Genomic DNA, 23434 nt, shown 5'->3' with positions numbered 1-23434 from the left:
GCAAGCTACATGACCAGCCCTCAGAGTAAACATACGGTCATTAGGGTCTAACAAACAGCCGTTTATGGCTTCTGCACATGGGACGCACATTTTAACGGCAACATCCGAGATCACGTGATGGGTCTGATTGGATGACTGCGACGAAAGAGGTGGCTTTTATACATATTTTTTGAGTGGACAGTTTATTTCCATTACATTCTATCCTCAAGAAGCACCAGAAGTATCACGATTTCAATAAAATCAATTAGTGCACAGCATGAAACAAGTGGCTTAGTATGCAGTCACGCCCACGGGTGCCACGTTATATACACCCAGGACGAAGTTAGCTATGGAAAAATATTAGGCTTAGCCGGCAAGAAAAATATTTTATCATACAGAACTTCACTCTTGGTGTGTATAAAATCAATTAATTCGTATTTCATTAACAAACTTTTTCCATTTCCAAAGTGATAATACATTCAATGCTGGCCGCGGCTCTAGGTTACTACGCAGCCACCTTATACGTGCGTATTTACCCCGAGGGTCAGCCGTCATATTTACTGAGAAGGCACATCGGAAACTCAAGAAGGCATCCGTCATATTTACTTTACTTTCCTCTGCCAGATTTTCGTTGACTTCTACAGTTCGGAGAGAATTACATTACAAGATTAACTTTTAATTCAAGTAATTTATAAGGTAAACAAAATCAAGAGTTGAAACTAGTGCATTAAATCACGCACTTAATAAAACGTAAAATAATAAATCAAATCTCGCTCTAAAAATTAAAAATAGGTATCTCGATAGCAGATTTATACTCATAAATTTTGATGTTTACCGATAATTACGAAATACAAAGGGGGAAAATCTAATTCAAACTTTTCTTTTTTCTTTTTTTTTTGCTTTTCAAAAACATCGTCTACACCGAAGTTTCCTCTGCTTTCGACGATTGATAGAAGTGCACAGAGACGGAGTGTCTGGGTAGCTCGAGAACGAAACTGAAAGAAACATTTCCAGCCTAAGGGTTTGATTTTAATTCCGATCCGCATTATTATTTCATCTAATTATAAAAAACTTTCACTGGAAACACTTCCTTAGTAACCGCAAAGCTCTAAGGAAAAATCTCGAGCCGACATGTATTCCGAAGGAGAAGCTGCAACTCTATTTGCTCCAGTGACTGCATGACGCAATGGCCTACTTGATCTTTCCCGCTCATTTCACCGAGAAGAAAAACAAATTAGTCGGTCAATAAACTCAGACTCGCGGATATCATCGCAAAATTCCTCGGATAAATCGTATCAGCCACTCGTTCGCATCGCAAAATTTAAATTCTTCGAAATGAACTTTATTGGATAGGCATACCGAGTTCTATCGGTAAACGATTTGTCCGTGGTGAAATAAAGAGCAATTACCAAGAGATTAAACGTGGATTGGCTCAATATTGATAAATCTTCAACGCGATAGAAGGATAAATAACTGTCATATTTTGATTTTTCCTAGCTTTTAAACATAAAATGTACAACGACTGATCATAATATTTTCGATTTAAAAACCTGGGTCCTGGATTAACTCTAGGAGCTCGATAACGGTATCTAGCTAACGCGCACTCTCCTAATGTCTCTTAAACATCTCCTCACTAAAATATAATTAAATGTTAATACAATTTTATTTTTCAATCGTAAGCCGGAAATTTAAAAAGAGAAGTGAGGAAACAATTTACCAGAACTTAAATTTAGAATATGCTTCTCTACGGAATAAGAGGCATGAAAAATGACAGCAGCGGATAAATAAAGGGTAGAGACCTTCGAAATGTGGTGTTATAGAAGAATGGTGAGGATCAAATGGTTCGACCGAGTAAGTAATGAGGAAGTCCAAAAAGAGTACGAGAGAAGAGACGCATCATTCAAACACAGATAATAAGACGGAGCAACCTTCGAGGGGCAAGTAGATGGCAAGAACGGAAAACGAAGGCCTCGAACAAAATACATGGGACAGCTGAAGAAGGTTGTGAAATAGAAAAAAATACGTAAATACGAAAAGATTCACTGGCAGGAGGATTAAGTGGAGAGCTACGTCTCACTAATCATAGGAATGTTGACCAGTGATGATGATAATAACATAAAAATCATGGACTGCTTGGTTGTATAATGCGGAGTACTGGGCAACGCGGAATGAAGACGTAAATTAGCAACAGCAAACTAATATGTAGGTTATATTGGGGTGCGTCCATTTACGTGAGGTGTTTTTTGGCGATTTTCGGACTTTTGGAACCCCCTTCATGGGATATGACTCTACCCCTCCCTCTAATCTCACGGGAGATTGTTCAAAATGCATATTTTCAGTGTAAATACGTTTATCTATGCTTCATTAGATTGGATTTGTTAAAAAAATGTCGTTTAATTATTTTTATTTAAGATCAGTTAATACTAGCTTTTAAGATTTCTATAACATCGCAATTTTACACTGTTTCTTGCGGAAAAAATTACGTGAGACTTGCCAGGCCCTTTCATCACGTGCGATTGGGTGATAATCGGTTCGACCTAAACGCCTCACGTAATTAATAGATGCCCCTATAGAAGTGAGGGGTTGAGAGAAAGGAACAAAAAAGGAAATACTAAATTTGGCTTACAACGAGGGGATGCTTCTGTGCGATGGGAAAACAGCAAGCGGTTGGAAGAGATACGAAGCTTCAAAGAAATAATTAAATGAAAAAGAACGACTTAGTTCAATATTTTTTTATCAAATTGAGGGCGGAAATTTCGGGAGATAATGGAATTTCATACTAGAAAAATATTTTTCACCTCGTTCAGCCGATCAAAAATCCTATAAAAACTTGCATGACCAACAAACAATCGTAGTAGGACAGGTGGAAGGGAGGAGGGGTGAGGGACGGCTGAGTTAGATATACAACAAAATAAATACGTCACTCAGAAAAGGCTAGCCGATAGGAGAGCTGCGTCATACTAATCTTACGATGATGATGAACCTGAAATACATATCTTAATACTCTTTAATATTATGAAAACTAACTATAATTGCTATCTACATTCAAAAGGCAAACCTCAATGACAAAATGAAATATTCTGATACATGTACTCTGAATACCTACTGAGATATCATTAGTAAAATAATTAATTACCAGAATACAGAGATAACAGTCGATTGTGACTCTTAAAAAACCGTGCTGAGCAGTGCCATATGCTTTCGTAAGAGATTTTGAGAAGGTGAGATCCATTCACACCTTTTTTCCAATCCGAAAGTAAACCAAATAGTCCTATTGAAATGATAACTAGCGGCCAATGTTACTTTTCCAGACACGGTCGACAACCTTCCGCTGTTAGGTTGTGCAGGTTATTCGTCGTGGTGGGAGTATCAGCTGTAATTTCAGGTATAATCACGTTGTTCCCTAAGTATGGCTGGGACAAATCTTCCACTTGTAGGTAAGATTACAAAATAATGCTGTCGGGATAAATAACTAACTCGATAATGTTCTAACGATTTCAATAAATACAAAACGGTTTGAATGCTTAAGCTTCATTATCGATGGTTTAAATCATCCCAGGGGTCCGCAATCGGGGATACTGCATGCGGCGAATTAATATTCTTTACGAAAATGGGTAAACGAATTTTAAAACTTCATACCTCGCATAACCTAGCACATATTACTAATAAACCAACATCAAAGGACGTGATGAGAATTTTTCGATTAAGTTGAAACATGTATCAACACAAGTAACTAACTGTGCTTTCATATTTTATCAATATTAGCTGAATGTGAAGTAACAATATTTCAATACTTAAAGCTTATCACAAAATAAGTTTAAAAACATAGTTACTCAATAGAACAACGTTCTAAATTGTAAATATAGTTGTTTGTATTTAGTTAATTATAACGCAGTAAAGCATTTTTTCAGTGAAAAAAGAAACAACACTTTTTCAAAATGACTTTTATGACACACTGAACGTTTTTTTTTATAATTTCATGCTCTATAATGCATTGATAGCTATTGATGTTTTATTAATTGTAACACAGTAAAACATTTTTTCAGTAAAAATAAATAACCGTTTTTCAAAATGGCTTTTATGACACCCTGAACGTTTTTTTTTATTATTTCCTACTCTATACTGCATTGATAGCTATCGATGTTTTGTTAATTGTAACACAGTCAAACGTTTTTTCAGTAAAAATAAATAGCAGTTTTTCAAAATGCCTTTTATGGCACACTGAACGTTTTTTTTATAATTTCCTGCTCTATATTGCATTGATAGCTACTGATGTTTCGTTAATTGTTAAACAGTCAAACATTTCTACAGTAAAAATAAATAACAGTTTTTCAAAATTTCTTTTATGGCACACTGAACGTCTTTTAGAACTTCCCTTCCTTTCAAAACTTTACTTTCAGCCAATTCAGTTATGCATCTTCCGCACACCAAACATCTTCTCGGCATCACAGCATGAGCTATGCATTCAGACGATTTGCAAGGGAACGAAGGCCTACCCTTAGCAATTCGAGGAAATGGGAAATGTATCGCGCAACTCTTCCTCGAAACGGATACCATCGGCGAGTAAGGAATGGGTTCGAGAACAGAGCGATCTTTGTCCGCGCGGCAAACATCGAATTGAAGATGCGCCCATTACACGAGGAATGGCGGAGCGTCGACGCTCTTTGGAATCGACGATAAGTCGGAAAGTGGAGCAAATCCTGCTCATTGCATCCCCACCCCACCACCCCCATTCGATAAAACAAAGATAAGGAAGGTCCGAGGACGAAGCTAGTGGGCATATCACGAGACAAGTATCCCTCGAGTATTATAAAGGTACAAGCATCCTTCGTGGTATAATTACGATAAAATTAAAACAATAAAGAAGAATGATAGGCAGAGACAATTATTCAAGAAAACCGGGTCACAAATCATAAACAGTGGCGCCGACTCCATGGGGCCTGAGGGGGCCCGAGCCCCCTCAAAAATTCGTTACAGGTCTGAGGAAAAAATGTGTCAGGCTTGTTGATTTTCCCCGGAGTGTCCAGATATCGATATTCGAGTTATCAGGGCTCTAATGTTGATCACATGACTCTTCTAAAATGCTTAATAAACTTAAAACTCACTACTTATAAAATTTCCCGGGGCAAGATCCCGGTTTGGGCCCCCCCCCCCAATATTTTTTGTAAGTCGGCGTCCCTGAATACATAATACTTTTAAGGATAAAAGTCAAAGAAGATGCTTTCATTGATTACTTGGAAAGAGTTAAACATGAAGTTTTCAAAGAAAGGTGTAGTAGTTTTTGGAAATTTGTGAGAAATAACAAGAAAAGCGTCCATATTCCTGAAGTTCTCTTACTGAATGGTCGTGAATTTACCTCGCCAAGAGTTAGTCTATCTAGTTCGCGTTTTCAGCATTATTTTACTTTGATAGTTAATCTTCTGTGGCTGCGACCAATTTCTTTTCTAATTTTGTACTAATACCTTTGGATTGTTCACCATACATATGTTGGACGAGCATAAAACACAATAAATAAATTGCTTAACAATGTTTTCATGGGGGACCTGCGCTTCAAATTACTGCAAACATAAATCAACAGCGGTGATGATTAGAATTACATAAATTAGGGCAATTTGATATTTTACAAATGTTGAAACCATACGCCTAACATAAATGGGTTTGGTTTTATGTACCTATAAGAATCTAGAAAACATATGAAGCCCAAACCTCCTTTACTGTATTCGCAAAATTAATTCTAAAATAATTAGAGACTTTCAATGGCGATCCCGAGAAGGAATGAATATGCCCCCGCTGAAAATTTTTAATGCAATGATAAATTTCGGATTTAATTGTATTAATGCAATGGTACGATACTCTCTCTCCCACCCCTCCCCACTCAATACAATCCCTGGATTCCTACCTGGTGAATTTTTTAAAAAAGACGTACTGATGATGATAAAAAAGTAGTTTTAAAGGGTGTATTACAAAAATTTAACCGGTTGGAAGCCCGAGAAACATATTTTCATTCAATCTGAAATAGATTAAATAGTTCTGAACACAATTCTCACTACACTGACGGATTAATGAAATGAGCTTTGCTCTTTACACCTTCCATGAAACTCATTAATATACGGGACGCTAGCCAAATTACCAAGTGATGCGATAGTAAGACGATGACATGAGGCTAGTGAGGTGAAAAATAGAAATACCTATATTTAAATATCGAAATAAATAATTAATCACCCGCTGGCAATCAAATGAGCCTCAAAATGAAGATAAGAAAATGCATGTCGGTCGAAATATTGTCCTTGAGTAAATGCCAACATCTGTATTACAGCCAGAGAAACGGAAAATCATGAATACATGGAACTAGGCTTTTACCTGGCACTTAACGCGTTACACTCAATCTCAAGGAGAGAGTGAGACTTAGTAGAGAGCCTTAGACGTTACCAGGTAGCCTTCTCATGCGAAGTTCAACGTGAATTTTTGTTTACAGTGCGTGTATCGCAAAATAATTTAACTTAGCCTCACGTGGATGGAAAATTTATAAACATATGCAAAATTTTCTAAGCTGTACACTTTTTACAGGAATAGTTTCCAATCATTATCCAAAATTTAAATACAAATACTCACGTTGTCCTCACCTTTTGATAGATAATTGCAAATTTATTATCAGGGTATTGGACGAATTTCATACTTCATCATACGAACGCATAGTAAGCACAGCAAGTTATGCCATACTTAGGATCGAGGTCACGTAAAACTCGGTTATTGCTTATGATGAATTCTTATAGGCATTGTCAATACAAATTGATGGAAGATTTCCAATTAATTAGCAGGAAAAAGGCAAAAGGTTTCAAACACCACCCTTAAGGGTCGTCGGCTCTTCATTCATACCCCATGAATATAGAGCATCCCATGAATAAATGCACGCGAAGTTCCACCAAAAAATATACTTTCAAAAGTCAATAAACATGAGACTGTGATATTTCGGCACATACCCGAACACCCGATACTGCAGAACATGGAGGCCCACGTTTCTCTCAGTGGGCATTGAAGAAGAACCTCTATAATTCGGTCTATACGTCGGCCACCGTGTGCTCCAGAACCCGGTGTTCCTTTCGAAAAGGTACATGGCGAATCACCAGAAACGCCTTCAAGTTTACCTGTAAGTCAATCTACGTGTACAGGGCAAGGATTTTACACCTTTAAGGTCTTAGTTTGGCACCACCAGTCGTCAGCAGAATTCCCTGAATGTCTCTTTCAGCTGAAAATCAAGAGTATAAAAGTTTCGAAAGCAAGATAGGGGAAATTTGTGGGCAGTAGTCGCAAGAGGATTTAGAGGGGTCTGTCTATGGGAGTGGGAAATATTTAATTTTGGTTCTCGTCAAGCATGTACTGAAACTAATACGTTTATTATTCCGAGGAATTCCTGGCCTTTTCCCTATTAGTATCATCACTATTACTCAACGAACAATGATTGAAAGACTCATTTAAGAATCCCAGTCCAAAAGATTCATATTTTTTAACGGATATTTTTATCCACTAGAGTTTAGGTGAAAACATAATACAATGGGTGTATGTATAGTATAATACGAGCGTGATGCGCCCGCTCCCAGCGGGCTTCCCCCGCTCTTTTCAATGCAGGTCCACAGAGGGATAGGCGCGTTTCTGATTTTAAAATGTAGAAAAAAAGGCAGGGTCTTATGTACAAGTTTAATTGGAATTTTCATGTACAAATTGAGGTCAGAGGACCTCTTTAAACACAACATTGGAAGTAATTACACTATCCTCTGTTAATACTTGTTTACCGTTTTCCTTAATATTTACAAAAATATTTTGAAAATATCTTGCCCTAGAGAATGCTACATAAAGTAGGTCATGAGAGAATACAGGGTCAGGCAGGAATAAGCCAGCTCTTCGCAAAGTCTGACCCTGAGCCTTGTTAATAGTCATCGCATAGGAAACCTTAATGGGAAATTGTCTGCGAGTCAAATTAAAAGGCATGGTGGGATCCGACGGCGTTAACTTTATTCTTGGGATGAGAACAATCTTGCCGGAATCGATTTTTTTTAATCGATTATTATTTCCTTAATTTTTAAAAACTAATTTTAGGAAACAATAGCAATATTTAGGAAGTAAGATATGCCGTCGCATGTTCTCTGATAAATTCTGTGCATTTTGGTACCTCATTTGTAGAGTTTGGTTGCGTATAAGTTGAGAAAAAGGTATCTATACAGTAGAAATAATATAGAGGATAATGGGTACATATAATGGGTGTTGAGCTCCTAACTGGACAATTCTAAAAAGATATGAATCTTCATTTGCCGAACGACAGTCCGTGCTTCTCTCAATCTTCGAGATAGTAAATATGTAGGCCCTTTTTCGTATCTTTAAATCAGACTTCACATCTTAATTTAATCACATAACGTAACACCAAAAGACAGCCACAATGCATACAGATAGAGGTCGCAGCCGATTTTACATGTTTCGGCAGGTCTCTACTTCGTGGAGCCGGGAGCGGGCAGCTTGCTAGAGGAATAGCCGGATCAATGAACGAAAAACGGGCAGTATCGTTTTCAGACACGAAAGGTAGTCGGAGGATGAGGTGAGAGCATAATCAAATACCCCTTTGATCATGAGAGTTCACCAACAAAGGCATCGATTTTGTGTGACAAAATATGGCTTAACTCTTTGCGTGCTATGGGCGTAATATTACACCATCTGTCTTGTGAAAACCCATACTTAGCCATTTTTTAACGAAGTGATAAACCTCTAAATAAACAAATGAAATAAAAAAAGCAAAATTCATTCTATAAGGTGGTACCAAACACCTATTCATCGCATCCAAGGTTGATTGGTCAGAAATAACAGAAAATTATTGAAAATTCACAATACTGGGGCACAGATCTACATTACTAAGCTCAACATGGTAAGTGTTAAACACTGATAAAATGTAAGTCGGCTTAGGTAAACTTACTTTTCTCCTACTGTTTAGAATTTTTAACCAGTTAGTACAATCATGTTCAACTACAATTTATAAAGAAAGAGTTACTACAACGACAGTTACTTCACATAAAAAATTGTTACCAAGATACAGCTAAGTCAATACTCAAACGTATATTTTATTACAAACTCGTTATTTAACCACCTCCGTGAGCGTTCGAATAGAATACGAATTCGAACGGAAAAAAATTCCAAACAAAATTGCAACAAGAAAAAAATCACTATCGTGGTAGTCAGCCAATCAAAGCCATCTCATCGATCACGTGATCTCCGACTTAGCAGTTTCAACTTACGCCTTCCCGGAAGGCGATGAGCGCTTTTTTGTATACATCCTGAAGAGGTTATATGTCAGCTTTTATATATTTCCTCAGGTCACAATATTTATTGAAAGCGGCTTTGTCATCCTTATAGCCACCCGCGATGGAAACTTCAAGCCGAGAGTACGTGCTATAAAACATAAAATTCACTCGAAATAAAACAGCCAATATTGCAAATGTTATCAAAGCAAAGACGAAAAAAATTACCAAACGATTAGCGGGGTCAAAATAAGATAGATCTCAAGGATCCGTTCTCACAAAAATAAACAGGAAGGCTACACCAATATAGTGTGCGTGTAAACAAGGACGTAGCCACGATAAGATATGCTTACACGTGTCGGGATTAACCTCGTCGCATAGAAAAGATGCATTGCTCACACTTCGCCAATAAAGATAAGCCTTCAATTGTTGTGAATTCTTGGTGCATTTTATCATCTCCAAATTCCAATCATCTCGTTGGATTACACGTGAGCCTCAGTAAGGTTAAGAACGGCTGGCACAGCAAAATATTCCATCTACCTTATTTGCTGCTGACAACTAGTTTCATGACTATCGGCTCATGAATATCGACTCATATATTACGAAAACCTTCAACCTCGAAACACTTGAATACATAAAGTTATGTGGCACAGCTCAATGGACTAACTTCTATATACACTAAAGGCAAAGAGTAGTTTAAATATAATTTGATTACCCCCTACGTGATAGTAATTGCCATTGTATTTCATGGCAATACAGTATTCTCTCTTTCCTTAATGAATCATACCCAGTGAGCCTCACAGGCAAAATTACTTAACATCTTAGCTTCGCTTAAATACGTATTCCCACGATACTAAACGAACTACTACTAAAATTCCTATCGAGATAGCCATCAGAATATAAATAATAGTAAGATAACAAAGGGTTTCCACTGAATAACAATTTTAAAATTCCATCGCTTCAATAGATTTTGTCAGGAGTTCGGAAAATTTTCCAATCCTTCTAAAAATTTTATAGTATTGACAAAATAATTCAATGAAATCCTTCGGTTAGATACATTTTGAAACGAACAATATCAATAATATCCTAATACTCATGTGAGTACGTGATTAAAGTTTTCTCGCATTAAGTACCATATTCCTTCGAATTTATCAGTTTCCTCAATGAGGTATCCTCATGCCTTAATCGCTCTCCTGGCTGTAAGAATGTTACCGAACAACGTAGCTAGGCCTCCCTTCTCCACCTATATATCACCTATGGCTAACATTTAAATCCTCCCGCGACCTAAATAGCGACCTAATGGCATCACTTTACAATGCAGAATATAGATATGTTAGAGTGTAAAATAATTCACTCACCCAAAAGTTGACAAAAATACTTCGTAATGGAATTCTAGATTTGATATAATGACTCAAATTGTTCCTCTGAAGTCTTTCTACTATCGGAGGGTAGTGGCCACGTATGATAGGTTTTCGAAATATCTGAATTCATGATGAACTTATCTCTTCTACTGTAACAATAGACACATTAGAGAGATATCTTTAAGTGTTTCCGTCAAGCTGAACTCCTCCTAAGTTAAACGTCAATAAAAAAATCAATATCCGTTCACACACTATAATGTAAGCCCGCACTTCACGCTCACGCATGGCACGTTTTTAGCTGCACGCGCCACGGTTTCCACTCCATTAGTCATGAATAAATTCATAAACAAACCGTATCTTTCGAGGTCATCGGCTAATTCAACACATGCATGCACATTCACTGAGGCGGTACGAAACTTGAAGAGTTCACGCGAATCACTTTATTTGGCGCTAAATATTCCAGGGGTAAAAATACTGCAAAACCTGCACCTGTGCGCCAAGATAGTGATTATTCCGATACTATAAATTTCTGGAGGACCATTCTTTCATCAAATATAATTATGATAACTTTCTCGTGGTCGACCATGCGTGACCTTGAGGGAAAAACGCAGTCACCACCACCTCTATGACTAACGATTCAGGATAGTCGGGAGTAGAATTAAAAGCATAAATTCAAAGAAATATAACACGGTACTTTCAATACATATTAATTAGTTCACAAACATTCTTTCCCAAAATCATTTATTTAAAAGATCGCAAATGGATGTTCATTATTTAATCTAAACTGAGAACATCGTTCAAAAAGTTTGATCTTAAAAAAAACAACAAGGCAATAAAAATCACAATCAAACGTTGCCATACTGCAATGGAACGCAACAAAATTGGCTCTTGGAGGCGAACAAATTGAAGTAACAATAGATTTACTTCAAGACTTTTTGACATTTTCAAATCTCAACAAAATATTATTTTTTATGTTACGAGACCCACTGACACAGGAGATATGAGAGCAGAAAACCTGAAAAAATAAGCCGAATGAGTTATTCTGAAATTTAATTCACAATATTCTAATGTTGGTCCCGAGATCTGTTTCTGTCAATAATTATATTTACGTGTATATAATACGCTGCAATTCGTGGTATCAAACGTGGTTGCCATATCTAAATTATCCTCACCTATGAGTCTGAAATAGATTTTCCAAGCTATCTTTTGGGTTAGTAGAACTATCGAAGAAAATTTTTATTTATTTTTCAAATTAATATCAATACCGTTACTAAGGAGCGGGGAAGTCGCCTTCCACCCTCACATCCCTGAACTACAGAGAATAATTGCAATTTAAATAGGTATCCTAAGTATGTTGAGATAAATAGTACATAATAGTGAGTGGTATCTTCGTTATTGCCCAAATGTCTCCAATTCTAAACACATGAAGTGTCAATGTGATTGGAAATGTAATGGTGTATCGCCATCAACTATTTTTAGCCTTTAACTGCATTATATTATGATATATTTGTTTCATTTTCCAATGTGAAGCATTAGGGTAGTGCGAAGGAAATTCACGCAATGAAGCAAGTGATATGTGGTTCGCACAACCATCTGTAACAATTGCAGATCTAATATTACAAACACTGTAGTTATTAAATAAACAAAATTTGTCCTTTCATCACTCAAAGAATATAATTTAAAACGGAAAAATTTTAAGCACTCTCAAATAGAAACATTTCGTTCGCCTGTTTGTGTGTGTTGAAAAATGGTTTCCTGACAACTAAGAATAAATTCTTAATTTATACACATAAGAGTACAGCAAATAATGCAAAATATTAGCCAGAATTTTTTTGGGGGTTTTATAGGGAAAAGGGTATTTTGATTTTTGGTGGGGCTTCACTCGGAGGTGGTGCACCAAAAATTTCGGAGAGGTGCAACACCTAAACCCCCCCAGCTCGCTAAAGGCTTGAAATAACATCAATTTCGCTAAGTTTGAAGATATCTGATTCTACTGTTGTGGGAGACGCACAATTATTCATGAATGTATATTTTTATCTACGACAAGAAAACAGAAAACGTAAATTTGTAGAAATATTTCTGGCGAACTAGTCCTGTAACGCGTAAATTTATACAAAATTTTGTAAAAAAAAGATGCAGTATTTCTGCATACTTAATAATACAGAAAGGCTTTAAATTTTAGGGTAACGTTTTAAATATTTAAACTCTTCCCTAATTGCCCCTGACAAATAAAGTTATTCATACTGATAATGAAACTAATAACATTAGTGGGCTGCTGCCCCCCTAGGAGCAAAATTATATTTACTTAAAAGCGGACGTTTCAAACAATTTTTTTAATCCAACAAAAGTGATATTAGTACAAAACACGTACTTAATTAAAATATTTTTTTCGAGATAATTATTTTAAAAACTGATAAAGCGCTGTTATAACTTTCTAGAAATTTTGGCTTCCTCAACCCTTTCTGTGTTATAACTCGAACGACCACGGCTTGTCCCCCTCTAGTTTTGATCCTGGGTACGCCCTTGAGAAGACGGGGTAATGGTCAGAGACCCCTCCCTTACCCCTTACATGTACCCAACACGCATTACTTCATGTGATACAGGTCCGCATACTTGCTTATGTAAAATACTGCGCATCACACAAGAACAAATATATTTTCAGGAAAAATTAGCTTCAAAAATTGTACTTCAGGCGAGAGTATATACATATATATAAGTAGATAAATTAAAACCTTTTGAAAAAATATGCTTTTTCGAAAATTATAGTTTATTTAATACATACAGGACTGTAGCTTGGGGGTGATAAAAAAATTGCTAGGGAACTCCACGATATGCCGAGTCTAGTGTGAGAAAATGCAGTCAGACCACCCGTTGGAATGGAACTCCTCACAAACACTCGAGGAAATGAATGTGGATGGAATTATATCACAGCACTATTTTAAAATCATTCACAGGTGTTAAAACTTTCCTTGGTACGGTATGGTAATTGGAGGAGGCGAGAGCCAGCTGAGGTAATTTCCACCATGAGGGAAGGGTATGGAAGGACGGGTGGAGAGAAACCCGGCGTCGACATTAGACTGCTCTTAACGAAAGGCGCCAAGGAGACCACGGCTTAGCGTCCCATCCAACGGACGGAGTGTTGAGCTTGCAATGTCCACCACACAACATTCAAGTAGGAATCGGGCAGTATCTGAAAAATTTCTGCCACCGCCGCGATTTGAACCCGAGCCCACGGGGTGAGAAGCCAACTCTCAAGCCACCAAACCAACCTGGGGCCGTATTCTGTATTTCGTCGGTGCCGCACCGGTCGGTTTCCCTTTCAAGCCCACCGACTGGACATCAAACCGTACCGACAACGGATTCCGCACCGACGACGACACTTTCAGCGATTCTGTAAGGTCGTCGGTTTCAAACCAGTCGGTACGGTTCCCTCTCCTTCCCAAACAGGGAAAATCCGACTATATCCGAAGTTTCACGTGTCTCCACCAATGAAAGAAGGGTAAAAACAAGAGAAGACTCATTGGCACAGTTTGTTGTCGTCATTCTCAATCTTTTTATTTGCGGAAATTACGACTTATTGCTAGATTAAGATAAACGATATTGGACAAGTTGTTAACAATGCTTATATTATGTGTGGTAGTAATGCTGTACCTACAGAATCGAAGGAAACAATATTACAACATCACAATAAAGTTTGTATGTGATGGAGATTGTTTTTGCTGGAATGAATTATTGAAACTATCCTTGAGATCGTAGTTTCTTTTTGTAAATATTGGTTCCGTATAATGCTATTTATTCATGATTTGGTAATATAGTTGTCATTAAGTAAGTTCCGTATAAATGTTATCAACGGAAGGTTATGCCATTGGCACCGTAGCAGACGAAAATAGCATACCATGGAACGTGAACGTAGGATTCAAATGTAAATGTCATATTAGAGGAACAAGTTAGGAAATTGTTATAAAAATATGGAGCTGGGTGTAATTAAAAGAAGTGTAATGACGAGGAAGTAAATAAATTGTGATTGGGTGAAATACATACCTATGTATAAGTTGCGCATTCCAAGTGAGAGAAAATGATAATATTGCGGTAAACCTCATACTTATTAACAAATATCTTCTTTTATCGTCAAGGGAATCAATGGCTGACGATGAAATGAAATATAGTTGCCCATTACAAATGAAAGAAACTGATACCGTTGTGGCAAACTTCATACTTAAATAACAGTCGCCTATTCAGAGTGATATAAAGTGATAACATTGCGGCAAAACTCATATTTAATCAAAAATATCTTTTATACGTCAAAGGAGCAAATAAATCATGATAGAGAGAAATAAAGCCTATTACAAGCGAGTGAAAGTGGTAACATAAATGAGAGAAAGTCATTATATGTTAGCAAACCTCATTTTTATTAACCATTATCTTATATTTCTGTCAAGGTAATCAATATAGATGATGACCACGGTCTTAGAGATGATGACACAGTGAATTATAGAGGCGTATTCGAAGGGGCAGAAAAAGATAACATTGCAGAAAACCTCATTATTTATTTGGTGATGAGGTAAAAAAAAATAAAACGTACAATGCGCACCGGGGAGTTCATGAAACCCACTAGTCGGTGGCCGTACCGACACCTTTTTGCTGTCGGTACGGCTACCGACGATCTCCCGTCCTCTCGTCGGTGCCGCACCGACCGGGTTCGTACAGAATCGCACGACTTCTTACCGGGAGTCGGTGTGACGTCGCACCCGACGAATCGGTGCCGCACCGATCGGTTTGGAGTTACAGAATACGGCCCCTGATGCCGCAAACTTTTCAATGTCGTATATTCCTATTAAAAGTAAAATCTGATATAAAATTTTGGTATTGATATTAGGAGGATGATATCGACAGCCAAGATCATTTGTACCACAAACGGTATAGAAGAAAAGCCGGAAAGAAACTTGGACTCTGCTTTTGTATCCTCATAGCACTTTGATGGCAGAATATTCCATGTTATCCAACCCAAAAAAAACTAAAAAGGAGTATTTTTGTCTTCTCAATTTCTTTGAAATAAATTGCAAAGTGTGAGCAAAATGATTTCGCTTCCCTTTTCAATCATTTTTATTCCTTCCAATCAAACAAACACAATTAAAAATGAAAGCAACTGAGCAGATGAATTGTGGCCGGCAGTAAACATGTTGATGAAAAGGACAAGGACAGCATAGGGTGACATTTCAAGAGCTGCACAGTAAGTGCCACAAGTGCATTGAGTGCCAAAAATTCCCCAGGAGAAATCATTTGCCTTTATTAAGACATTCTCCTGTCGACAGGCTAAATATAGGTAATTGTAATGTTAAGTACTAATAGAATTCACTAATTAGTTGCTAGTTAAAAACCTAACCCAAAAAATGTGTGTGATTCGATCTTTTCGTCATTCTTACTTCAGAAAAAGGATCTTTTTAAAGTCGATTTTAATATCAAAAATCCATGTCGATGTTATGTCTTCCCGCAGTCACGGAAAACGGTTTATTTAGATCGTTTGTACTCCATTTACTTTAGGCATTACGGACGATTTTCTTCGCAAAAAATGAATCCCCTTTTCAAAAGTGTGTTTGAATGTCGCGGTTGCGAGGACTTCCTGAAATCCTTTTTTTTTCCCGTTTTCCATCACATTTCGAGGAATGTAAAATAATGGATTTGCGGAGAAAAAAGGAAATTCCTATATTCTAACAATTCACCGCTTTACATGACACAATTTTGACTGCGCCTTCGCGCACACATCAGATTGTGCAATAACGTGCCCCGTGTAAAACGGCCTTAAGATAAGGGTAGCCTTTCAGGATGACTTCAAGAAAAAAAAATAACAGAGGAAACTAGAGAAGTTCCTAAGTAGTATACTAGATGTGCCCTCCTCATAGTACTATTCTCTATAGAGCAATCGCAGGGATTCCAGTGGAGGGAACAGTGAATGAAGAGCCTTATTTAGGAGCTGGTTAATGCCGACACTGGTTTTGCCTACATGTTCTCTCTCCCACACTTCCTTTATGGCGCTAATGACCTTAAATGCTGGTTTTCTTCACCGAAGGCCATGCCAAGAGAGGTAACATATCATAAAAAATTTGGACGTGAGAGTGTACTAGCCCGGAGATTTGTTGAAACTAAAGCCTTACCTGGTGAGTGATTCATAGTTGCATGTGAATGCTACACAATATATCCATGGCTAATGTATCGGCTGCTTGGTATAGAAAGGATGCACGAAAATAAATTTTCATGGTATCACTAGATATACTTTTCTTCTTATTGAAATATATAAATAATTAATATAAAAATAACGGCGCGAAGATAGGTTTATCATAAAGTTATTTTTTTCATATTCACAATTAATTATCTACGTTATCTATTGGCAACTTTCACAAGTACGAATTTTCTCTAACAGGGTAGTTTCCTTCATCAAAGAAAACGAAATGCATTGATTGCGATTTCTTACCCACCATTCGTGTATTCATAATATACAAATTATTTGGTTTTAGAAATCCCAGTTTAGACGAATGGTTACGGTCAATTTTAACCTCATTTGAAAAAGGCCCGATTGGCGCCCATGCGATTCCACTCCAGGTGACGTCACAGGGACCTAGTTTCTATACGAGTAGATAGGAGTTTTACATCGTCTGAGATTACCAATGCATGCATGGGGCACAGAGCTCAGGGAAACATCTCATAATAATCATAAATTAAAAATACCTAAGTTCGGAAAGTTTTCTTCGTTTGATCCTTATTTAAACCAAGCGCTTCCTGCTAGCAGGTACTCAGCTACCTTCTAGCAGCCTGCGTCGTATCAGCGCTCAAGCCTCGCCCCAAGGTCACCTCACACGCCGACAGCTGGAACCAGAAATACGTCACACGGACTTTTCCCATCATTCCTACCATAGAGTTTATATTACTAGAGTGTAGAGTATTTATGATTCCTACTTAGCCGTCGCGTTTTCGTGCGCTTGAAATTTTTCACTTTTTATTTAATCGCGAAAAATAGATATCATCATTCGTAAATCTAAGAGCGTGAAATGCGTCCTCCAGGAGTAATAATCTTTCGATTTAGGCAATAAAAAAATAATAGGAAACCACCCTATTGTAAAAATACGTTTTCTATGTGAATGATTCGTTTTATTTTAATGGTTATTAATAACGATAAGCGAAACTAATGCCCGGTAAACTTTATCTTCGGTGCATTTCACGATTAAACACATTAATTCCATTACATTCTTCTACGACTCGAAATAAATTTAAATCGGTAACTTTCGCGCCATCTAAAAACATTTTCGATGCGAAAAACAAATCGATGATATGATTCACACAATAAAAGTGGTGAAAATAGCTGATTCTTGGCATAAAATAGGAATGGTAGCACCAAGGAAATAGATACTTTATTCGTGGATAGCTAGTTGGAGAGGGTGATCAAGGCAAGATTTGGAAAAGCCCAAGAGGAAAGATAAACATATCTCTAAGGAAATCTAGTTCAAAATGAGGCGGCATATGTATGAAGGAACACAAGTCGAGGAGTCGATTCTCGATCGGATAAACTTCGATCGAAGTCGATTTCGTCGCGATTTCGAGCTTGCGCGTCGCTTGTCGATATTGACGACGGAATCAAGTCGAGGACGACATTGCCTATACTTGTAACAAAAACAAATATTTACCTGACGGATACCTTCGCCGATTCGCTCACCATGGCCGGGTAATCTATTAAAAATTGTTGTTTCCGGTGAAGCATGAAGTTTCACGATTACGAGACTAGCAACGAAAACAAGTGGTTTATCTCCTTAATAAATATTACAGGTCTGGCGGTAAGGCATCCCACGCCCAAATGGAGAAGATGCTTCAGTTCCTGAAAAAACATCCATCTCTCGTTCACGGTAAGCCGGGTGGCAATGTTGACCGATCCATGAACCATCACCTGTGGCAAACTTTGAGCGAGATACTGAACGCCGATGGAAGCGGACCTGCCAAACCACCACTTAAATGGCAAAAGGTATCATAAAATTTACTGCTTTAAGTCCAGAATGCCATTTGCTTACAGTGACAGTTAAAAGTGAAAATAACTTGATCAACTGCTTGATGCCTGGACTTCATCTTACTGATTAAGCTAACAGACAAGTGCACTTACTAATATTTACCTTTCCTGGCAGAGCTGGATCGATTGGAAATCAAACACTAAGAAGAAGTACATGAGGATAAAAAATTACATGAAAGAAAGCAATGATGGATCACCATGCCCATTTACTTTATCAAAAATCGAAGAAAAACTGGTGGCATTTCTGTACCCAGAGAGTTATGAAGAAGATAGTTTGCTGTCTGAGCAATGCCATCAGTCAAGCGACAATGATTTAGTAAGTAGTAATACTGTATCTGGATATCATCACAGAGGGTTGAGAGTTGCATTAACCATTAAATCTTAGATGAGAGTGACAAGATTTTTCTCTGGATAATTTTCCAAATTAACTTCCTCGTTAAAGAATGACCTATATTTAATCTAACTTACATTACTTAGAGAAATATTTTTTTTGTATTCTAAGGTTGAATAATGATAGATAAACCATGTTTAATGAAGTCACTTGCATGCCTAAGTTTGAAGGTAAACATAGATACGATAAAAGGATATAAGAAGTTATCATAGCTCTCACTTGTCCTATTTTTCCTTCCATTATTCTGGAATAAAACGTGACGTCACTTAATGCCAAAAATTCCTCTTTTTCAAGTATCTTGCCGGAAAAAATGGAAAAGAGAGTCTCATACAATTTGTAAGTTTATTGATACGGCTCTTGAAGAACAATTTTTTTATTAATTTTTCCATCCAATGAAAGTTCTCCATGTCTACCGTTTTTGTTGTTTGCTACCATTTTCCTCAAATGGTTGAATTAAAATATTATGCATATCCTTCTTAAAGAAAATTGTGTAATAGCTTTTACCTTAAAAACCTCATTTCAAGAGTTTAAAAAGGTTCACCTGAATTGCCACGAGAAAAAGTTTAATGCGACTGTTCATGTGGCAGGATTGAATTATTACACATATATTTATAATGTATGTATTTAAGTGACTGAGTGAGGCTTTTTCAAAAGTTTAAAGAACATATAAACTAGAATGCTGCAGTGACTCGACTTCTAATATCAAAAGCTGAATTATTAAATCAAAGTAGTTTTCAGGTTATAGATAACTTTCATAAATGGCCACTTAAGATATGTACATCCTATGGATTCTACTGAATGCCTTAAGTTGCTGCAGTTAAGTTTGCTCTTCCTGCATGAATGATACAATGATATTTTTACCTGACAAACACATGGGATTTCCTAACGATTTTTGTTGTCTTAAAATGTAGTCATAAGGAAATAAACTCAGCTTTCGAGCACAACATTACTTATTACTGTCAGCGATTACCATCCAACATTAAAGTTTCTCTGAGAGAGCTTGAAAAAGTATGCAGTTATGTTAAGAACTATGCTTGTCATGCATTTGTGCAAGTACTGTTTTTACTTTTCATTCATGTAGTTCAGAATTGAATTTTACATTCATATATGTCAATCAGTGTTTAATTGCCAAGGTAAATGGCTGAAACTGCATCATCTAATGATTGATATGCTACGAATCAATATTTCAGGAACCTCAATATGAATATAAGGACTCAATGCCTGAAACCTATGCAATAGAAGAAGTTGATGTTGAATTGGACATCAATGAGGAAGAGAAGGTGGGAAGATGAATTTTTTCGATGGTTGAACATGGCTATGATAAAATACTAAGTACATATATATTGAGTTCCAATACTGTTACCTTCTGAGCAAAAATCTTACAGCCTCAACTTTGATTATAAATATCTCTTGAGACATTATTGGAAGTGTATATATTCAAAATTATCTGCTGCTAAACTTAGTTTTACATTCAAACTTAAGAGTAATAAAAAAAATGAATCTATGTACAGTGGCAAAGTAACTTAGTAATGTCTTAATGCATGGGAATGCCCGGACAGTTAAAAGAGACTTATTATCATTTCTCAATAATTCTCTATGCAGTTTTAAATTTGGTTTCTGAGTCATGCTTTCTCTGCTGGCTTTCCCTATGACAATACTATTACAGGGTATGATTTCATGTCTCAGTCCATTTAAGTAGTCAGCCTTTTAATGAGAGAATGAGTGAATAAGAAGGGAAAAATTTTCCTTATAGCTCACATTTGCCTTCTAACTTTAGATCAGATTTTTTCCTAAAATAAGAATAAGCTTTATAAAAATTATTATATATCATTGAATTTCCCACAAGTTTTTTGTCTTGCCTATGGTTGTTGCAGATTGGATTGCAAATTGTTCTAATAATCGGTCCTTTAATGTTCTGTATTAGGTCAGTGTTTATGTGGAAAACTAAACAATTTCATTCATTGCAGGTATCGCTTCAGCCAAAGAAAAAGCAGAAAATCCACAATGAAGACTTAGGGGAGTACCAGTATCAAGAAGTGGAAAAGAATGAAGGTTATGAGACAAAAAGGCTGGAACTAGAGGAGCGAAAGCTCTTACTGAAGGAAAGAGCAATTCGTGATAAAGAGAGACGAACAGATATTTTTGATAAGGCAGTTCGGGATAAGGAGAGAAGATCAGAGTTGTATGATAGGGCTGTTAGGGACAAAGAGAGGCGCAGTGACATTTGTGACCGGTCAGTTCGGGAAAAGGCAAGAAAAACTGAAATTTTGACAAGGATTGTACGGGATATGGAGAGGAGAACAGAAATCTTAAACCGCACATCAGTGGCTATCATTAAGGCCTTGGCAGCTTTCACTGATTCAATGTCACGCCAAAAGTGAGTTTTGTTGAGGTGACATTAGCCAATTTTATTCCTAGAAAGCGCAGTGTTCAAATATTCCTATTAGATATTTATTGACTGATTTCATCTCCTAGTGATATATGTTTAATGTGAAGAATCTCAAAGTGGATTATTGGAGCACATCATAATTGACTTATGCATTTCCACATCAGTGAGACATTTTTATAAAGACTGTGAAATAAATTCAATGCACTTCAATTGGTATTAACTATTACGATCACAATTCATTATGGGATTTGCTCATCACTCTTTCCTATTTACAAATAATTCTGTGAAGTGTGCAACGAATAAAAATGCAGCTACTCTACTTAAGCTTCAGTTTGAAGTATCATATAAATTTGTCATTTTAAGCTGTGAAGTCATTACATTAAAATGCAACTATATGTAGCATTTGTTCAATATAACATTTTTTCTATGACTTTGGTATATTTACTGCCTTCTTCCAAATTTTGTCTCATCCTTATTGGAGATATAAGACTTATATACTTCAGTATATCTGTATTGCATCAACTTATAACTAATTTTTCTCTGAATCTTGTGCTATATATTAAGAATTAATTGATTCCTGGACAAAGTTAGCCTCATGGTAAACTAAAGGAATTACTAAACTGATGCTGCTTCAGTTAATCTAAATAGTAGAAACAATCTCTGAAACATGCAATGAAAACCATATAAAACACCTCTGGAATAGGTTCTGAGTGAATTTACCTAATGCGTGACTTGTTTACTTTTGAATCTTTGAGATTTCAAAAATAGTAATCATACATTTATTTAGTCAATTATTAATTAGGCACAAAATTTGAAAGGATAGATATGGCAGATCAAATAGATAGCAGCAAACAAATAAATACTTGGTGATTTTGCTTAAAATTGAAGTTCAGAAGGGACTTCTTATAGATTGATATGAAATCAACTTTCAGTAATGCACCATAGGTAATTGAGATGGAGATCAATGAAAAAGTGTACGTCTTTCAGTTGATTAGAAAGACTTTATGTTGATAGAGCGAACAATTTCATTACCACACCAAGAGTAGCATACGTTCCCTGCTTAGCTCTCTGAAACTATGTTAGTAGTGTACTTATGCAATGGCGCCGACTCCATGGGGCCTGAGGGGGCCCGAGCCCCTTCAAAAATTCGCCATGGGTGTGAGGAAAAAATGTGTGTCCATTTTCCCCAGTGTGTCCAGATATTGAGATTCGAGTTATCAGGGTTCTATTGTTGATCATATGACTCTTCTAAAATGCTTAAAAAACTTAAAACTCACTACTTATTAAATTTCCTGGGGCAAGATCCCCGGTTTGGGCTCCCCAATATTTTTTATAAGTACTGTAAGTTATGCTAATATCATCTATTAATTTTTCTATCAAGTAACGTCTGTCTTGTGGCATGCAAAGAATTTTAAAGAAATCTTGGTACATGTGGTAGACTGAGATATGCTGCTATATATTACCCTGTAAGCCACCTACTCTGGGGTTTGGCAGGGAGTGACCTATAACCATATAACATGTATCCATCGCCAATATCCACTATGCCATCCATGGGGATTAAAGTTTACTTCACGAAATGCACTACACAACATGTAAGCTACATATGACACATAAGCTATTGGATGCCCCCCACCATTTGAGAAAAGCTGTCATTTCAGATACTAGCACTGCTGATTTCTAAGGAAGTGGTCCATTATTTGGCGTGGATTCTCAGTCACATTTTAGTAATATTCTGCATCATAGTATTGGTTTGTCAAACTAGAAATATTATCATTTGAATATTTAAAAGTGTCATATATTTACAAGTAACAAGGATTGAAGATTTATGCTGAGACTTACGAGCAGATGAGCAAAATTTGAAAATGCAAATGCCAAGAACGTGATGAGCTGCGGTCTATGTAATCCTACTTGTTTTTTTTGAGGTACTTTGCATTAATTCTCAATTGATTTTTTTACATTGATTTAACACAAGCAACGAAACTT

The 23434-nt window shown here is 36.7% G+C and overlaps 2 protein-coding genes across 4 annotated transcripts in view; one reads left to right on the top strand and one right to left on the bottom strand.

Annotated features, from left to right (window-relative positions):
* LOC124168937 overlaps positions 1-23434 on the bottom strand; it is a 92986-nt gene that overhangs the window by 64618 nt on the left and 4934 nt on the right. The gene's annotated exons all lie outside the window — the stretch shown is intronic.
* Positions 17947-21881, top strand: LOC124168935 (myb/SANT-like DNA-binding domain-containing protein 4). 2 transcript variants are annotated; one of them, XM_046547345.1, is made up of 6 exons: positions 17947-18335; positions 18437-18629; positions 18787-18987; positions 19357-19398; positions 20253-20342; positions 21030-21881. In XM_046547345.1, exons 1-6 carry the CDS (start codon positions 18328-18330, stop codon positions 21441-21443), a joined length of 948 nt encoding a protein of 315 aa, XP_046403301.1. In that variant the 5' UTR covers positions 17947-18327; the 3' UTR covers positions 21444-21881. The 2 variants fall into 2 exon arrangements, with proteins under 2 accessions (XP_046403301.1, XP_046403303.1); XM_046547347.1 differs by lacking the exon at positions 19357-19398.

Source organism: Ischnura elegans, chromosome 12 (assembly GCF_921293095.1).
Source record: "Ischnura elegans chromosome 12, ioIscEleg1.1, whole genome shotgun sequence".
Lineage (NCBI taxonomy): Eukaryota > Metazoa > Arthropoda > Insecta > Odonata > Coenagrionidae > Ischnura > Ischnura elegans.
Note: the sequence above shows the minus strand (reverse complement) of the source record. Positions and strands in the feature narration are given on the sequence as shown.